Raw genomic sequence first — 14,318 nt, forward strand, 5'->3', positions numbered from 1 at the left:
ATGGCAGAGCATCTGCCTAGAATCCCCCAGTGAGGGGCTGGGGTGTGGCTCAATGGCAGAGCATCTGCCTAGAATCCCCCAGTGAGGGGCTGGGGGCTTGGTTCAGTAGTAAAGGACCTGCCTAGGATCCCTCAGTGGGAAAGTGGGTCGTAGCAATAGAACACCTGCCTAGAATTCCCCATTGAAAGGCTAAGAGGGAATGAGAGCACTGGCTGCTCTTCCAGGGCACCTGGGTTCAGTTCCCAGCACCCATCTGGCAGCTCACACTCAACTTTAATGTCAGCTCCAAGACATCCTCACACAGACATACATTTGGGCAGAACATCGATGAATATGAAATAAAAATAAATCATGTATATTTTTAAAAGAAGCCCATTTATTAAAAACAAATGCTAAGAGTGCATTGTAGCCACAGGACACTTATCTAAAATGCTCCCATATGGGGCTTAGGACAGGGCTCAGCAGTAAATTTTCCTAAGACCTTCCAGTGAGGGACTGAGGCCATTGTTCAGAGGTAAGGTCCTTGGCCAGAATTCTCCAGTGAGAAGCTGGGGGCATGGCTCAGTGGTAGAGCATTTGCCCAGTATACACAAAGCCCTGGTTAAACCCCAATATCAAAAGGAATGAGTTTTCTGCCATAGGAAAAAAATGCCTCCGCTTGGGGTCTGAACTCCGAGGTTCACTCTCAAGGCTGTAGTGAGCTCTAAAATGAGGCCCACCTCTCTCTTATTGCCCATGAATGCCACTCTTGGCCCAGATTCCATAACCTGGAATCTCTCAGTAACCTGGGAATCAGCTCTGTGTGAAGCTATAAATTGAATTATGTTTGTGGAGCATCTGGCCTAGGCCCAATGTTTGATGAGTTTTCCCTTTATAGCTTCTGGAATTTTCCTTTCCAATCAGTCTCAAAGGGCCATTCTGTATGTATCAGAGTCATTAGTAGGATGGGACTAACACCTACGGTGACTTCATATTCAGGTTTTCATGGAACCAAAGACTAATTTTGTTTTGGAGACAGCGTGGAATGAGGCCCTGGGCTGTGTAGGCCAGGATGACCTTGAACTTGGGACCCTCCTGCCTCTGCCTCCAGAATGCTGGGATTAAAAGTGTCCGACACTACACCTGTTGAATGCAGAGCTGGGGATGGAACCCAGGCTCTGTGCATGCTGGGCACGTGCTCTACTGACTAAGACACAGCTCCCACCCCACCAAGGGTTTCTTGACACATGGGGTTTCCAGTGCTAACATAGACCAGCCTGTGGTCATGTGTCCTGGTCAGTCACTGTAGACCGGATATCCCTTATAACTCCATCTCGAAAGGGGACCTCTTACAGAACGACTGCTTTAGGAACCAGGGGTCTGGGGCGAGGTAGCCCCAGAAAACCAGGAGCCTCCGTTCATGATTAACCAGGGTCCAGGTCCCTGAGCTGTCTTACCCCTACTTCGGAAAGTTTGACAAGGGTCAGGAGAGGGAGAGATGCCCGAGAGGGACAGGAACTCACTCCGATTGCAGGTGCCCTTCCGGATAGAGAGGCCATCCAGAGAGATGTCCAGGTAGGCAGTGTTGCCCCTCATGCCTTCAAACATCAGCTGCGGAGTTAAGAGCAAAGAGACCCTGACCCTGTGAGTCACATGGCTGGCTTCCCTTCTCTGCTGCGGCTGCTGAAGTCCACCCCGAAATTCAGATGACTGGGGATCCAGGTCTTTTTTTAAAAACTACATTCATTTATAGCACATGGCACAGATGGAAGAGTCAGAGGATGTCTTGGGAGTTGGCTCTAGCCTTATACCATATGAGTCCTGGAGACTGAACTCAGGTCACCAGGCTTGCTGCAAGAAAGCTCCATGTGTGCCCTCTGGATCCCCTCTTTGCCATTGCCTACCTTCCTAGGCCCCTTCTTCCAGACCCTTCTCTCCCAAAGCTCTAGATCTGCTCTCAGCCTCACCCAGCTCGGTATATCACGATCCGCTGGCACGGTGACCATGGTGGGCATCCAGGAGGGACTCTGGGTATTCACATATTTCCAGAGCACGTTGGGCCGGTGGTACCTCCAACCCTTGAGCAGCATCAGTCTGAGCTGCGCACCCCATGACAGCCCAAACATGTGGAAGGCGAAATGGATGCAGAGCGGGCCTTGCTCCCATATGTCCGGGCTGCGCAGGCGTGCCACTCCACCCCGAGGGAAGGTGCTAGCATCCATGTGCAGGTAATAGCCTTCTATGGGGAGACAGAATGGAGGAGGTTGAGACCCCGCTGTCCTCAGGAGCTGACCCCTCCACCCTCCCTCAGCTCAGCTTCCAGTAGTCCCCTCCCAACTTCATCCCTTTTCCACGGTCCTCCTCCAAACTTTAGGCTTCCCTCAGACTCATTACCTCCATTGGGGTAGCCCCCGGGGGGGCCAGAAGTGCCAGTGGGGGAGGGTCCAGTCGTTCGAATCCAGTCCCCATCATCCGCGGACATTTGAGACCAGTCACACAAAGGTCTGGTGTTATCTTCAAAGTCACACTTCGTGAGAATGGCTGGGGAAGAAAGAGCCTCAGTGAGGCATCGGAGAGGGCAGAGGGCAGGGGTCAGGTCACAGAGCCACACCAGGAGATGGGGTCAGCAGGGTCACCAAGCTTAGAGAAGGCCACCACTAAGCGTTCACACCGGGAGCAGAGGTGCGGGAGACAGAACTCCTGGGGAGAAATGCAAAGCTAGGGAAAAGAGTAGTTGACAAAGTCGGGGAGCGCAAACTGGAGTCTGAACTGATTTAGTCAGACAGGCCTTGTCTTGGCGTGTGTTTTATTGTGGCTATTATCGTTATATTATCTTGGGGGGGTGTGTGTATGTGCACATGAGCATGCTCGAGTGCATGCTAACGTGGTCCATACGTGCCCAGAACAGAGGTTAACATCAGGTGTCTTCTTCAGTCCACCTAATGTTTTGAAACAGGGTCTCTCATGCCCCAGGGCTCACTGATGCTACTATTCTGACTGGCTAGGGCACACTAGAGATAGGTCCTCTGCCTCTCTACTGCAGGGACCAGAGGGTGTGCTCCCAACCCAGCTTTTTACATAGATACTGGGGATCGAACCCAGGTCCTTATGCTTGTGCAGCAAGCACTAACTTTACCTACTGAGTTATCTCCCACACCTCCTCCTGCTTAAATAGGTCTCACATTCTCGCGTAAAGTTCAAAGTGGCCTTGAACTCTGGACCCTTCTGCCTCAGCCTCCTGAGAGCTTACAGGTATGCACTCCAATACCTAGCCAATTGTTTTGTTATTCTGAGACAAGGTCTTGTTACTGTGCAGCCCAGGCTGGATCTGAACTTATGACCCTCCTGCTTTGGCTTCCCCATTGCTGGGATGACAGTCCTGTGCCACCATATCCAATTTCATCTGAACGGGAATCTTTGAGGTGGAGTTGACAGTTTCGCCACTGTTCCCTCCGCCCTTGGCTGTTTAGAAGCCGCCCTTAGCACATTTATCCTGTGTTGTGCCCCGACAACAAGCCCTGGGCTAGGGACTGGAGTTCCGGGTGAGGAGAGAAAGGAGGCCCGAGCAGCCCTGGTTCTGACTCACAGCTCTCCCTCGAAGTGCGCACCATCGGTTTCCAGTCTGAAGAGTTCTGTCTCCTTGGGATTGGTTTCCAGAAAGCAAAACACATTGCCTTTGTCATTATTAAAATTATCATAAGACTATGATTATATTTTAATACTATTTCTTTTTTTCTTCCTTCTTTTCTTCCTTCCTTTCTTTTGACACAGGGTCTCACGTAACCCAGCCTAGCCTCGAGCTCCCTGTTGAACTGAGGATAACTTACGTTCATAATTCTCCTGCCTCCACCTTCTGAGTATTGAAATTACAGGAATTACACACCCTTTTAGAATCAAAGGTCTTTGGATGAGTAGCCCAGGCTAGCCTCAAGCTTTCAATCCTCCTGCCTCCCTCATCCCTAGTGCTAGGATTGCAAGTTTGCACCACCACAGCCAGTCCTCCTCCACGCTTTACAAACTCCACAAAGAAACCCGTCCTCTTTGATCTGCAGCCTGGGTCATAATTCCCCACAATTCATCTGCTCCTTGTCCAAAGCCCTGCACTCAAGTTCAAGGAACCTAAGCTACCTTTCATTTTCTTGCTGCCTTGTGCTTGAACTCAGCTAGGCCCACCTTGGGTGTTGAAGAGTGTCAATTCTTTTGGCTTGGCATGTCACCTCACTTTCAGGTTGTGGAGATGTAAGGCTCTCCCCATCCTGGTCAGTAGGTCGTCCTCTTCCCCGTCCCACTCTTCTGACCTTTCTCCCCAGTCTTCTGTCTTTGAGGCAGGGTCCCCTGTAGCCCAGGCTTGCCTAAACTTGATGTGTAATCAAGTGTGACCCTGAACTCCCGATCCTCCTGTCTCCACCCTCCAAATGCTAGTGTTGCATCCTGAGTCACCACACCCCGGGACTTGATCCCTGCACTTTACGTTTGTCGTGCGGGCCCTGGACCAACGGAGTTACATCCTTAGCTCTTCTCTTTTTTAGTTTGTTATTTTGAGGCAGGGCTTCACATGATTGAGGCTGGCCTTGAACTCCCGATCCTCCTGTCTCTGCTGAGATGGCAGACATGCACTCCCATACTTAGCTAGGCCTCTTGTTATTAACCTTCTGCTCCCTCTGGCATCCCCAGATGCAACCCAGAAAACCCCTGCCCCATTTGTCACTGCTGTGCCCCTGTCCAGCTTACCGCACGGGGGCAGGTGCTTGGTCCTGGCCCCAAGCAGCCCCCACCAGCAGCATCAGAATCCAAACTAGAGGAGCCATGGGGAACCTCGGAGGTAGACCTCAGGTAGAGAGAAAGATTATGGCAAAGGTCCCCAGCCACTTTATAAACACCTGGCCCTCCTCTCTTGTCACCTTGCCATTAAAAAAAAAACCACAGAATTAAAGAAGTCCCTGGGAAGTTAAAGTTACCAGAGTTACACTGGAAAACCAACAGAAGGGTTATGGAGAGAAAGAGAGGGAAAAGAAGAAGGGAGATAAACCAGTCCAGGACGTCTAACATCAAACAAAAGTAATTTAAAAAAAAAACAACAAAGGAACGGGAGGGTCTCACAGAGCCCAGGCTGGCCTCTGATTCATGATGTATACCAGGCTAGCCTTGAACTCCTGATCCTCCTGCCTCCAAATTCTGGGATTATAACTGTGGTAGGCCAGCTAAGAAAACACAAGAGAACTGTCCCCAAACTGAAGCACCCAGATCTCTAGATTAAAAGGAACCTAGTACCGTGGATTCAGAGAGCCACAGAAACAACTTTGTGAAACTTCAGACTATCAGGGCCAACGGGAAAATCGGGAACCCTTTTTGTTAGTAAGGAACAAGTCACATACTAAGGACCAGGGATCCTCATGGCCTCTGTTTCCTTAGTAGCAACCATAGGTTCTAAATGCAGCAGAACAATAGCTGCAGAATTCTGATGGAAAAAAATCATTCAGACCTAACATTCTACAACTGGAGACAGTGGCAGCTGCTGCTGGGGGCCAAGTGAACAGCTGGAAATAATGAGGGACAGAGAATTGAAGGACATACTCATAGAGGAAGAAATGCAGGTTGCTAGGAAACATTGGGAAGGGTGTGTGTGTGTGTGTGTGTGTGTGTGTGTGTGTGTGTGTGTGTACAACTTGCAGGCATTGTTCTGTCCTTGCACTGTGTAAGTTCTAAGAATCAAACTCAAATTGTTGGGCTTGGTAGCCAGTTGAGCCATCTTGTCGACCCCTGTTTCATTTTTCTAAGACAGTCTTGTAGCTCAGGTTGGCCTCCAACACTTCATTGTGAAGTTGAGGCTGGAGTGCCACCATGCTACTTTATGTGGTGTTAGGAGTCAAGCTCCAGGTATCATGCCTACTAGGCAAGCCACCCACTCATGAGCTTCATCCCCAAACCTTTTGTTTGGTTTTGCAGACAGGGAGTCACTCACTCTGTAGCCCAGGGCTAGCCTGGAGCCATCCTCCAAACTGCCTCAAAAGTGTCTATTCTCCTGTCTTAGCCTGTAGATGTAAGTCACAAAACAATCCCATACCAGTTTGGAATTAGGATTAATAAAAGGGTTATTTATTTAAGGGGAAAAGCTTACAGATCACCGTCCTACACAAAAGCCCTCTGCATGACCAGGAACAGAGTCTAGTAGCCGGAAGCGGAGCCAGAAGCAAGAGAGAAAGAGAGAGAGCAGGGCTACCACTGCTTTTTAAAGCAAAAGAGACCACGCCTAAGTGGGCTGGTATCTTAAAGGCTATTGGCTGAAGGAGCAGAAGGAGCTTCCGTAGCACCTCCCCCTTTTAAGTAAGCAAGTTCCAAACCTGATACAAAACAATATACACTAGGAACAGATATCAAGTATAAGATTAGAATTACAATCAGCATAAACAATATTAAGCAAGAAACATATGCTAAATGTTTTAATAAACATTCTATCCTAAGGAGTCTAAGTCTTGTATTGGAAATGACTTGGCTAGATCATAAGAGGACGGTAACTCGACTCTCTAATCTTCAACCCCGCCAAAGGCCTGAGAAGAGAGATAATATTACTTGAACAGACAGGAAGTTCAATCAAGTAGGTTCCAAAGGGAGCAATATATGACAGAGACAACTAGCTGCCTGAGCAATCACCCAAAGTCTCATTTTGCAATGTTGAAGCAACCAACTTTGGCTGTGGCCTAGCATAATTGACAGACCATTTTCAGAGGCAGGAAAAATTTCAAAACCATCTTATCCTGTCTTGGCAAGATTTGACAGTCCTGCTTATCCATTTCCAGATATCATGTAACTTGTCAGTGGTTGAGGCCTTGTCAGTTCCTTGCCTAAAGGCCAGTTTTCCCAAGAAGAAAACAAGCTCCAAGTGGAGTGTCTTTGGTGCTCAACATTCTCTCGGGAATAGATTGGTGCTGTCAGGAGCAATCATGTCTCATGTCAACAGAACCCTAAGTTATTTAAAGGCCGTGTTCCTCAGATCCTTGAAGTGGTTGAAGATTCCCTACCTAGACAGAATACAATCTCTATGTATCTAAAGAACCTAATTGATCTGACTGTATGTACAGCAAGCATGAACAACTATTGACCTATAAAAATTAATACCTGTATAACTTAAAGACTAAAACTTCATGTCAGAATATTAAATAACCTGTAAACAAATGTGCAGCAAATGAGGACAATGACCTCAAAATGTAAACAATATATAAGTATCTTGATCAGAAGTAGGAGTGATATATAATGCAATATGAAAATATATCTTAAAAGTTGTATCAATATATAAAATGTTGCTGGGCGGTGGTGGCACACGCCTTTAATCCCAGCACTTGGGAGGCAGAGGCAGGCGGATCTCTGTGAGTTCAAAGCAAGCCTGGTCTACAAGAGCTAGTTCCAGGACAGGCTCCAAAAAAAAAAAAAAAAAACTACAGAGAAACCCTGTCTTAAAAAAACTATACAAAATGTCCTAAACAGAGATAATAACATACATATATACAATCTGACAAAATAACTTTGTATAGGTGTACAAATAATGTAAACAAAAGTAACAAATATAATTTGAACTTGTATCAATATACAATACTATACCAATGTAAATTATCCATGAATAATAGCTCACAAGTATTCACTCTATTACCCACTATTACTATCCCCCTGCTTTTTAACAAACATAGTTTTCACCCCAACCCTCTATCTAGTACAAGTAATAATCAACAACCCTAAACAGTGTTCCCAACCCTATGAACAAACTTTTTTGGGATGGGGGCGTCGTCTTCTAGAATTGCTTCCTGCTGTCATGGGGGTGACGTTCTCTTAATGGGATCCTGCAAAATTAAAGTGATGGTTAAGTTTCAAAATTACTGTGTAGTATAGTTGCAGACAATTTCCAAGCATAGGGTTTTTTTTTTCTTTCAAAGTTCTTATTTGGAGTTCTGGCCAGAATGACATGAGAAGGTGCACCATTTCATCAGCTGGTACCCCCCCACACACACACACAAAAGAAGCAGTCTTAAAGCAACGCTGTCTGCGTCACGATGTCATCTCAACTAGGTAGAGTTGTTGCTGTGGGGCCCCATCTTCTTCCTGGAAACTTCAGAGATTACTGCAGGAAAAGGATCTGTAGGAAAATCTATTGTTCATCATGAAAAACTTAAACATCATTCACATATACCTACATTAAAGGAAGAATATGATATAGACAAAAAAGGCAGGAAGAAAGTAAAAATTTTTCCTAAAGTCTTTCTTCTGTCCCATACCAGATGGCTCCTGATATGAGACAGGAACTCTGAATGTTCCTTTTAACAACATGCTTGGATTTAGAGAAGTACAGAGCCAACTCCAAAACCAGCTGAATATATTAATGTGTGTGTATGTAAATGTAAGTGTAACCCATACCTGAATTCATAAACCATATTCTGTTTTCTAGATGCTCCTTGGTGGATAGTTATTTTTTCTTCTGTCAGCATTCAAACATCCAGGGTCTCCTGAATTTTTGATGATGTGTATTTTCCTGCAAAGATTAGAGCAGAACCCTGCCCCAACCCTAAATGGCTTTCCTTACCATCTGTATGGTTGTCACCATTGTGGATGAGCTGTCATTTCTGTTTCAATAGGTTTCTCCTTTTCAAAACGAATCTTTATTAATTTTGATGGTATCCATAATTTTTCTTCTCCTGTGGAAACAAGATCAAAACCCCTTCCCCAATGTAGTACATCTCCTGGTTTCCATTGTGAGGTCAACACATCCTTGAAATATACTGGTTGATTCAATTCAGAAGTTTTTTCCATTATCTAATGCCTCTCTGCTGCTGTTGTTCCTTTCTCATTAGTGTTAAGAAAATTCAAGGTTAATAAAGCATTATGCAATCTATTTCTGGGGATATTTTCCATCCCTTTTGGTTTATTCAGCATATCCTTTATAGTACGACTTGACCTTTCTATAACTGCATGACCTGTAGGATTATTTGGTATACCTCTAATGTGCTTTATATTATAATAAGCAAAAAAAAGTTTAATTTTTTTAAATACATATGCCGGACCATTGTCTGTCTTTATTTGTGCAGGTATACCCATGATGGCCATAACTTCCAATAAATGTGTGATTACTGAATCAGCCTTTTCTGAGCTCAATGCAGTAGCCCATTGAAAACCTGAATACATGTCTATGGTGTGGTGTACATATTTTAATTTACTAAATTCCGTAAAGTGGAACACACCCATCTGCCAGATTTCATTCCTTTGAGTATCCTTTGGATTACTTCCTGCAGGCAATGGTGTTTGATTATAGAAAGAGCAAGTAGGGCATCTCTTTATAATGTCCTTAGCTTGTTGCCAAGTAATGGAAAATTCTTTCTTCAAGCCTTTGCTATTGACGTGATGTTTTTATGAAATTCTGAGGCCTGCAACACACTTCCAATCAATAATTGATCAATTTCTGCATTACCTTGTGCTAAAGGACCTAGAAGACCCCTGTGGGATCAGATGTGTGTTATGTACATAGGACAAAGCCTATTTCTGATTATGTCTTGCACTTGGATAAACAATGAAGTCAATTCTGTATCATCTGGTACAAATTCAGTGGTTTCAATATGCAAGATAACTCTTTATGCATATTGTGAATCAGTAACTATATTGAGAGGTTCTTTAAAGTCCCTTAGCACCATGAGAATGGCATATAAATCTGTCTTCTGGACAGAATTATAAGGGCTTTCCACCTTACTCAGTTCTTCTGATTTGTAACCTGCCTTCCTTGATTTATTTGCATCAGTATAACATGTGTGGGCTCCAGTTATTGGAGCATCATGTACAATTTGAGGAAGAATCCAAGAAGTTCTCTTTATAAGGTTAAATCTATTGCTTTTGGGATAGTTGCTATTAATTTCTCCCAAAAATTAGCACAAGCTCTTTGCCATGGTTCATTGTCTTCCCATAACTTTTTTATTTCATCAGTAGTGAAAGGCACTATAATTTCTGCTGGGTCTATACCTGCTAGTTGATGAAGTCTCAGTTTATCTTTTATAATTAATTCAGAGACTTTTTCCACATAAGTTTTGAATTGAATTTTTTACTTGGTTTATGTGGTATAAAGATCCATTCTAAAATAATATCTGCATTAAAATTCCCATAGGAGAAATTCTGGAAGGTAATATGACTAAAATACAACTAAGATTTGGATTCACCCTATCCACATGTGCCTCCTGTAATTTTTCCTCAACCATTTTCAGTTCCTTTTCTGCTTCAGCTGTTAATTCTCTGGGAGTATTCAAATCTTTATCACCATCTAAGGTTTTGTTTAAATGAACAATTAGATCAGGTGTTATTCCAACAGCCGGTCGTAGACTGGAAATGTCTCCTAACAATCTTTGAAAGTCATTAAGAGTCCGTAACCGGTCTCTCCTAATTTGTGCATTTTATGTTCTAATTTTCTATAAACCTATACTGTAACCTAGGTAATTAACAGACTCTCCTCTTTGAATCTTTTCAGGAGCAATTTGTAATCCCCACTTAGGCAAGACTTTCTTTACTTCCTCAAACATCCTTTCTAAAGTATCTATATTTGAACCAGATAACAAAATGTCATTCATGTAATGATAGATTATAGACTTGGAAAATTGCTTGCGAATTATTTCCAATGGCTGACTGACAAAGTATTGGCACAGGGTGGGGCTATTGAGCAATCCCTGTGGGAGGACAGTCCATTGATATCTTCTAGTAGGCTGAGAGTGAAGGCAAACTTTACTCTTTCCTTTTCTTGTACAGGTATAGTGAAGAGATAATCCTTTAAATCAATAACTATGAGAGATCATCCCTTTGGTAACAGAGAAGGCAGAGGAATTCCAGATTGTAGAGGGTCCATAGGTTGAATAACCTTGTTGATATCCCTTAGATCTGTCACCATTCTCCATTTTCCAGATTTCTTTTTAACAACAAATACAGGAATATTCCAAGGGCTGGTAGATTCTTCTATATGTCCAGCATCTAGTTGTTCTTGTAGCAGCTATTCTAAAGCCTGCAACTTTTCCTCAGCTAGAGGCCACTGCTTAACACATATTGGATTCTCAGTTAACCATTTTAAAGATAGGGCTGTTGGTACCTTTGAAGGTTTATCAATTGCTTTGTGTTCTTGTACAGCCCGAATGGCTGGTTCCGTTATCTATAATATCTTCTAATATTTTCCTCAGAAACACAAGTTTTTGGTATTGCAGGAATGTTAATCTGGTATTCCATTGCTGCAATAGGTCACAACCCCACAAAATCACTGCAATATTGGCTATATATGGCCTTAGTCTTCCTATTTGCCCTTCAGTCCCTATGCATTCAACCTATTTCGTGCTTTGTTTTACGTGAGAAAGGGTTCCAATTCCCATGAACTGGAATTGGAATTGAAAAGGTCAATTTGGATACCAAGATTCTGGAGTAATGATACTTCCATCCACACCCATGTCTAATAAGCTTTCAATAAAAATGCCATTTATACATTCTTAGCTTTGGTCTTTGATCATTAATAGAAGTCTGCCAAAATATACGTTTCCCTGTCCTACTGGATTTTTTGACCCATCCTCCACATTTAACCCATCGTTCAGACCAGTATTGCTTTTTACAGCAGGATTGGATTTTTAAATTTTCATGGTGAGACACGTTCTCCACTGTGACTGGGAATGACTGGGCCACTTTTGGCTTGGGGGCTTGCGAGAGGCCCCTCAAGGGGTTTTCCGATGGTATCAGGTTGCCTTGTCTTTCTGTTGTTGACCTGCATTCATTGGTCCAATGTCAGTCTTTACCACACCTTCTACATATACCTGAAGGCCGAGGTCTCCTATTTTTGCCATTCCCAGAGGACACATTATTCCTAGGAATTCCTTGCCTACAATACCTTCTCAGTTGTCCTATTTTACCACAATTGAAACATTTGGCAGTTTGATGTCTCCTCATTGCTTTGGAAATTGTTTCTCCTACCCAAGATTTATCATTATAGTCAAATGTCTCAACATTCATTGTCTGCAGAATCCATTCATCTATAGGTGCTGATCTAAACCCTAAAGGCCTAATTATCTTCTTGCATTCTAAGTTTGCATTTTCAAAAGCCAGAAATACAAGAATTATTCATCTAGCTTCCAGGTTTGTTACTCCTATTTGTAGAGCCTTAATTAATCTTTGTAAAATATCAGTAAAGAGTTCTCTCTGTCCCTGCCTAATCCTGGTATACGATTCATCCTTTTCCCTAGATCCTTAATCCTATCCCAAGCATTCAAGGCTGCTTTGTGGCATAGGGACAACACTTCTTTGTCATAAAGAAACTGGACCTGTGGGTCAGCATACAGTCCTTTGCCAAGGATTTGATCTTGGGAAACCTCAAGATCTTTATCTTTTCCCTGTTGTTCCATATGTTTGGATTCTTCTCTGAAATTAATTCCAAACATCAGCAAAGGTCCATCATCCAGGACTGCTGAAACTGACTGAAAAATGTCATGGGGGAGGGTGCCCTGATGTTAGAAGCCCAGGTCTTTATCATCTCCTTTGCAAATGCAGAATGCAAGCCGTAAGTTACAACAGCTTGCTTAATTTCTTTTAGATCATTTAGTCCTATTGGCGTCCATCCACCTTCTTTGGCTCCCTTCGAGCCTTTAGAAGTTGATGCTTTGTCAGAGTAGATTACAGGGTAGGACACTAAAACCCTGGGTAATCCAGTTCTGACAGCCACTGGCGATGTTGCATCCTGTCCTTGTGCCATCTTCCCTGTTCATCAGCTCCAATAATTTCCTCAGTCATTTCAATTTTTTTATCATTGTTTCTTGTAAAGCCTGAATCTCCTGGCCTCTATATATTTCTAGTGATTCATGGAGGCATCAAGTCTCTGGTCCTCATTCTGCACCTGTGATTCCAAGGTTTGAATGCTCTCCTTTAAAGATAACATCTCCTCCTTGGACTTTTCTTGAATATCGTGTAGATTGCCGTCCTGACGGTACATTCTGTCCGCTACTTTATCAAAATTTTTTGATAACTTTTGAATGTCAAATTCAACAGTATGAATTCTTTCAGATAACTTCCTAGTACCCTTAGATATGGAGTCAATTCTGTCTATCATAGTATCCACTTGTTCAGATAACCTCTGATTTTTCAATTATTTTAATCCTAGCTTTAATCAACTAGCTGTTCATTATTAGTCCGTAAAGATTGTATCGTTCCTAGGAGTGCCATAGTCTTCCTTAATGATAGAATATGGAGAAAACTGAAACCTGGTAATCAGTAAATTGAGGTGTCCCCATAGTCATATAAGCCTCGCATGATATAAGCCATTGTATTAGTAAAGAAAGCAGTAAAAGTTGCATTGGAAATGAAAGCTGCCATGTTACCTGTTATCCAGCAGGTGGCGCTGTTGCCAAGTCACGACTAGAACCAATGCAAAGGTGACAGAAACGGTCCTGTTACAGTGTCCCCCTTGGTATTTGTTAAAGACTGGGAAATATGAGTTGCTCAACAAAGTAAATGTAATTAAATCAATTTCATACACGGAACCAGAAACCCAGATTCCAGGGGCAGAGAACAACAACCCGGAAGCCGCATATGCTGCCATGCAACATAGAGTCACCCTGAGGGGTTGCAGCTGCTCGTGCTCTGACTCACGCTGCATAGGTATTGCGCTGCATAGGCACTGTGCTGTGACAGGAATTTAAAAACCGCTCAGGAAAGAGCAAACCAGGCAGGCAGAGACTGTCTGGGCCCATGGAGCCTGGGAGGCTTGGAATTTAAATCCCTGTGGGTACTAGGTACAGAAGTAACTCACAAAACAATCACACACCAGTTTGGAATTATGGTTAATAAAAGGGTTATTTATTTAAGGGGAAAAACTTACAGATCACTGTCCTAGACAACAGCCCTCTGCGCGACCAAGAACAGAGTCTAATAGCCAGAAGCAGAGCCAGAAACAAGAGAGAGAGCACCTGCTCAGGGCTACCTCTGCTTTTTAAAGCAAAAGAGACCACACCCAAGTGGGCTGGTATCTTAAAGATTATTGGCTGAAGGAGCAGAAGGAGTTCCCATAGCACACATCTACCTCTACTCAAACCAAACAAAACCTTCTAGGCCTGATAGCCCAGGTCTGTCTTCCCAGTTACTCAGGCGGCTGAGGCAGGATGACTTCAAGTTCAGGCCAACTTAGACAGCTGAGCAAGACCTTGTCTCAAAATGAAAAAAAAAAATTATTGTTTGGTTTTGCTTTTGTGTTGTGGTTTTGCTTCTGTGTGTGTGTGTCTGTGTGTGTGTGTCTGCGTGCATGTGAGTGTGTCTGTGTGTGTGTCTGTGTGTGTCTCTGTGTGTGTGTCTGTGTGCAT

General features: G+C 43.6%; 1 protein-coding gene across 1 annotated transcript in view; it reads right to left on the reverse strand.

Annotated features, from left to right (window-relative positions):
- Zan (zonadhesin) overlaps positions 1–4,787 on the reverse strand; it is an 86,392-nt gene extending 81,605 nt beyond the window's left edge. The window contains 5 exon segments of the mRNA XM_005371467.1: positions 1,503–1,590; positions 1,947–2,218; positions 2,374–2,520; positions 3,566–3,611; positions 4,716–4,787. Of these exon segments, the coding sequence (XP_005371524.1) occupies positions 1,503–1,590; positions 1,947–2,218; positions 2,374–2,520; positions 3,566–3,611; positions 4,716–4,787 (625 nt within the window).
- Positions 4,788–14,318: the final 9,531 nt, after the last annotated feature.

This window comes from Microtus ochrogaster, unplaced genomic scaffold (assembly GCF_000317375.1).
Source record: "Microtus ochrogaster isolate Prairie Vole_2 unplaced genomic scaffold, MicOch1.0 UNK109, whole genome shotgun sequence".
Classification (NCBI taxonomy): Eukaryota; Metazoa; Chordata; class Mammalia; order Rodentia; family Cricetidae; genus Microtus; species Microtus ochrogaster.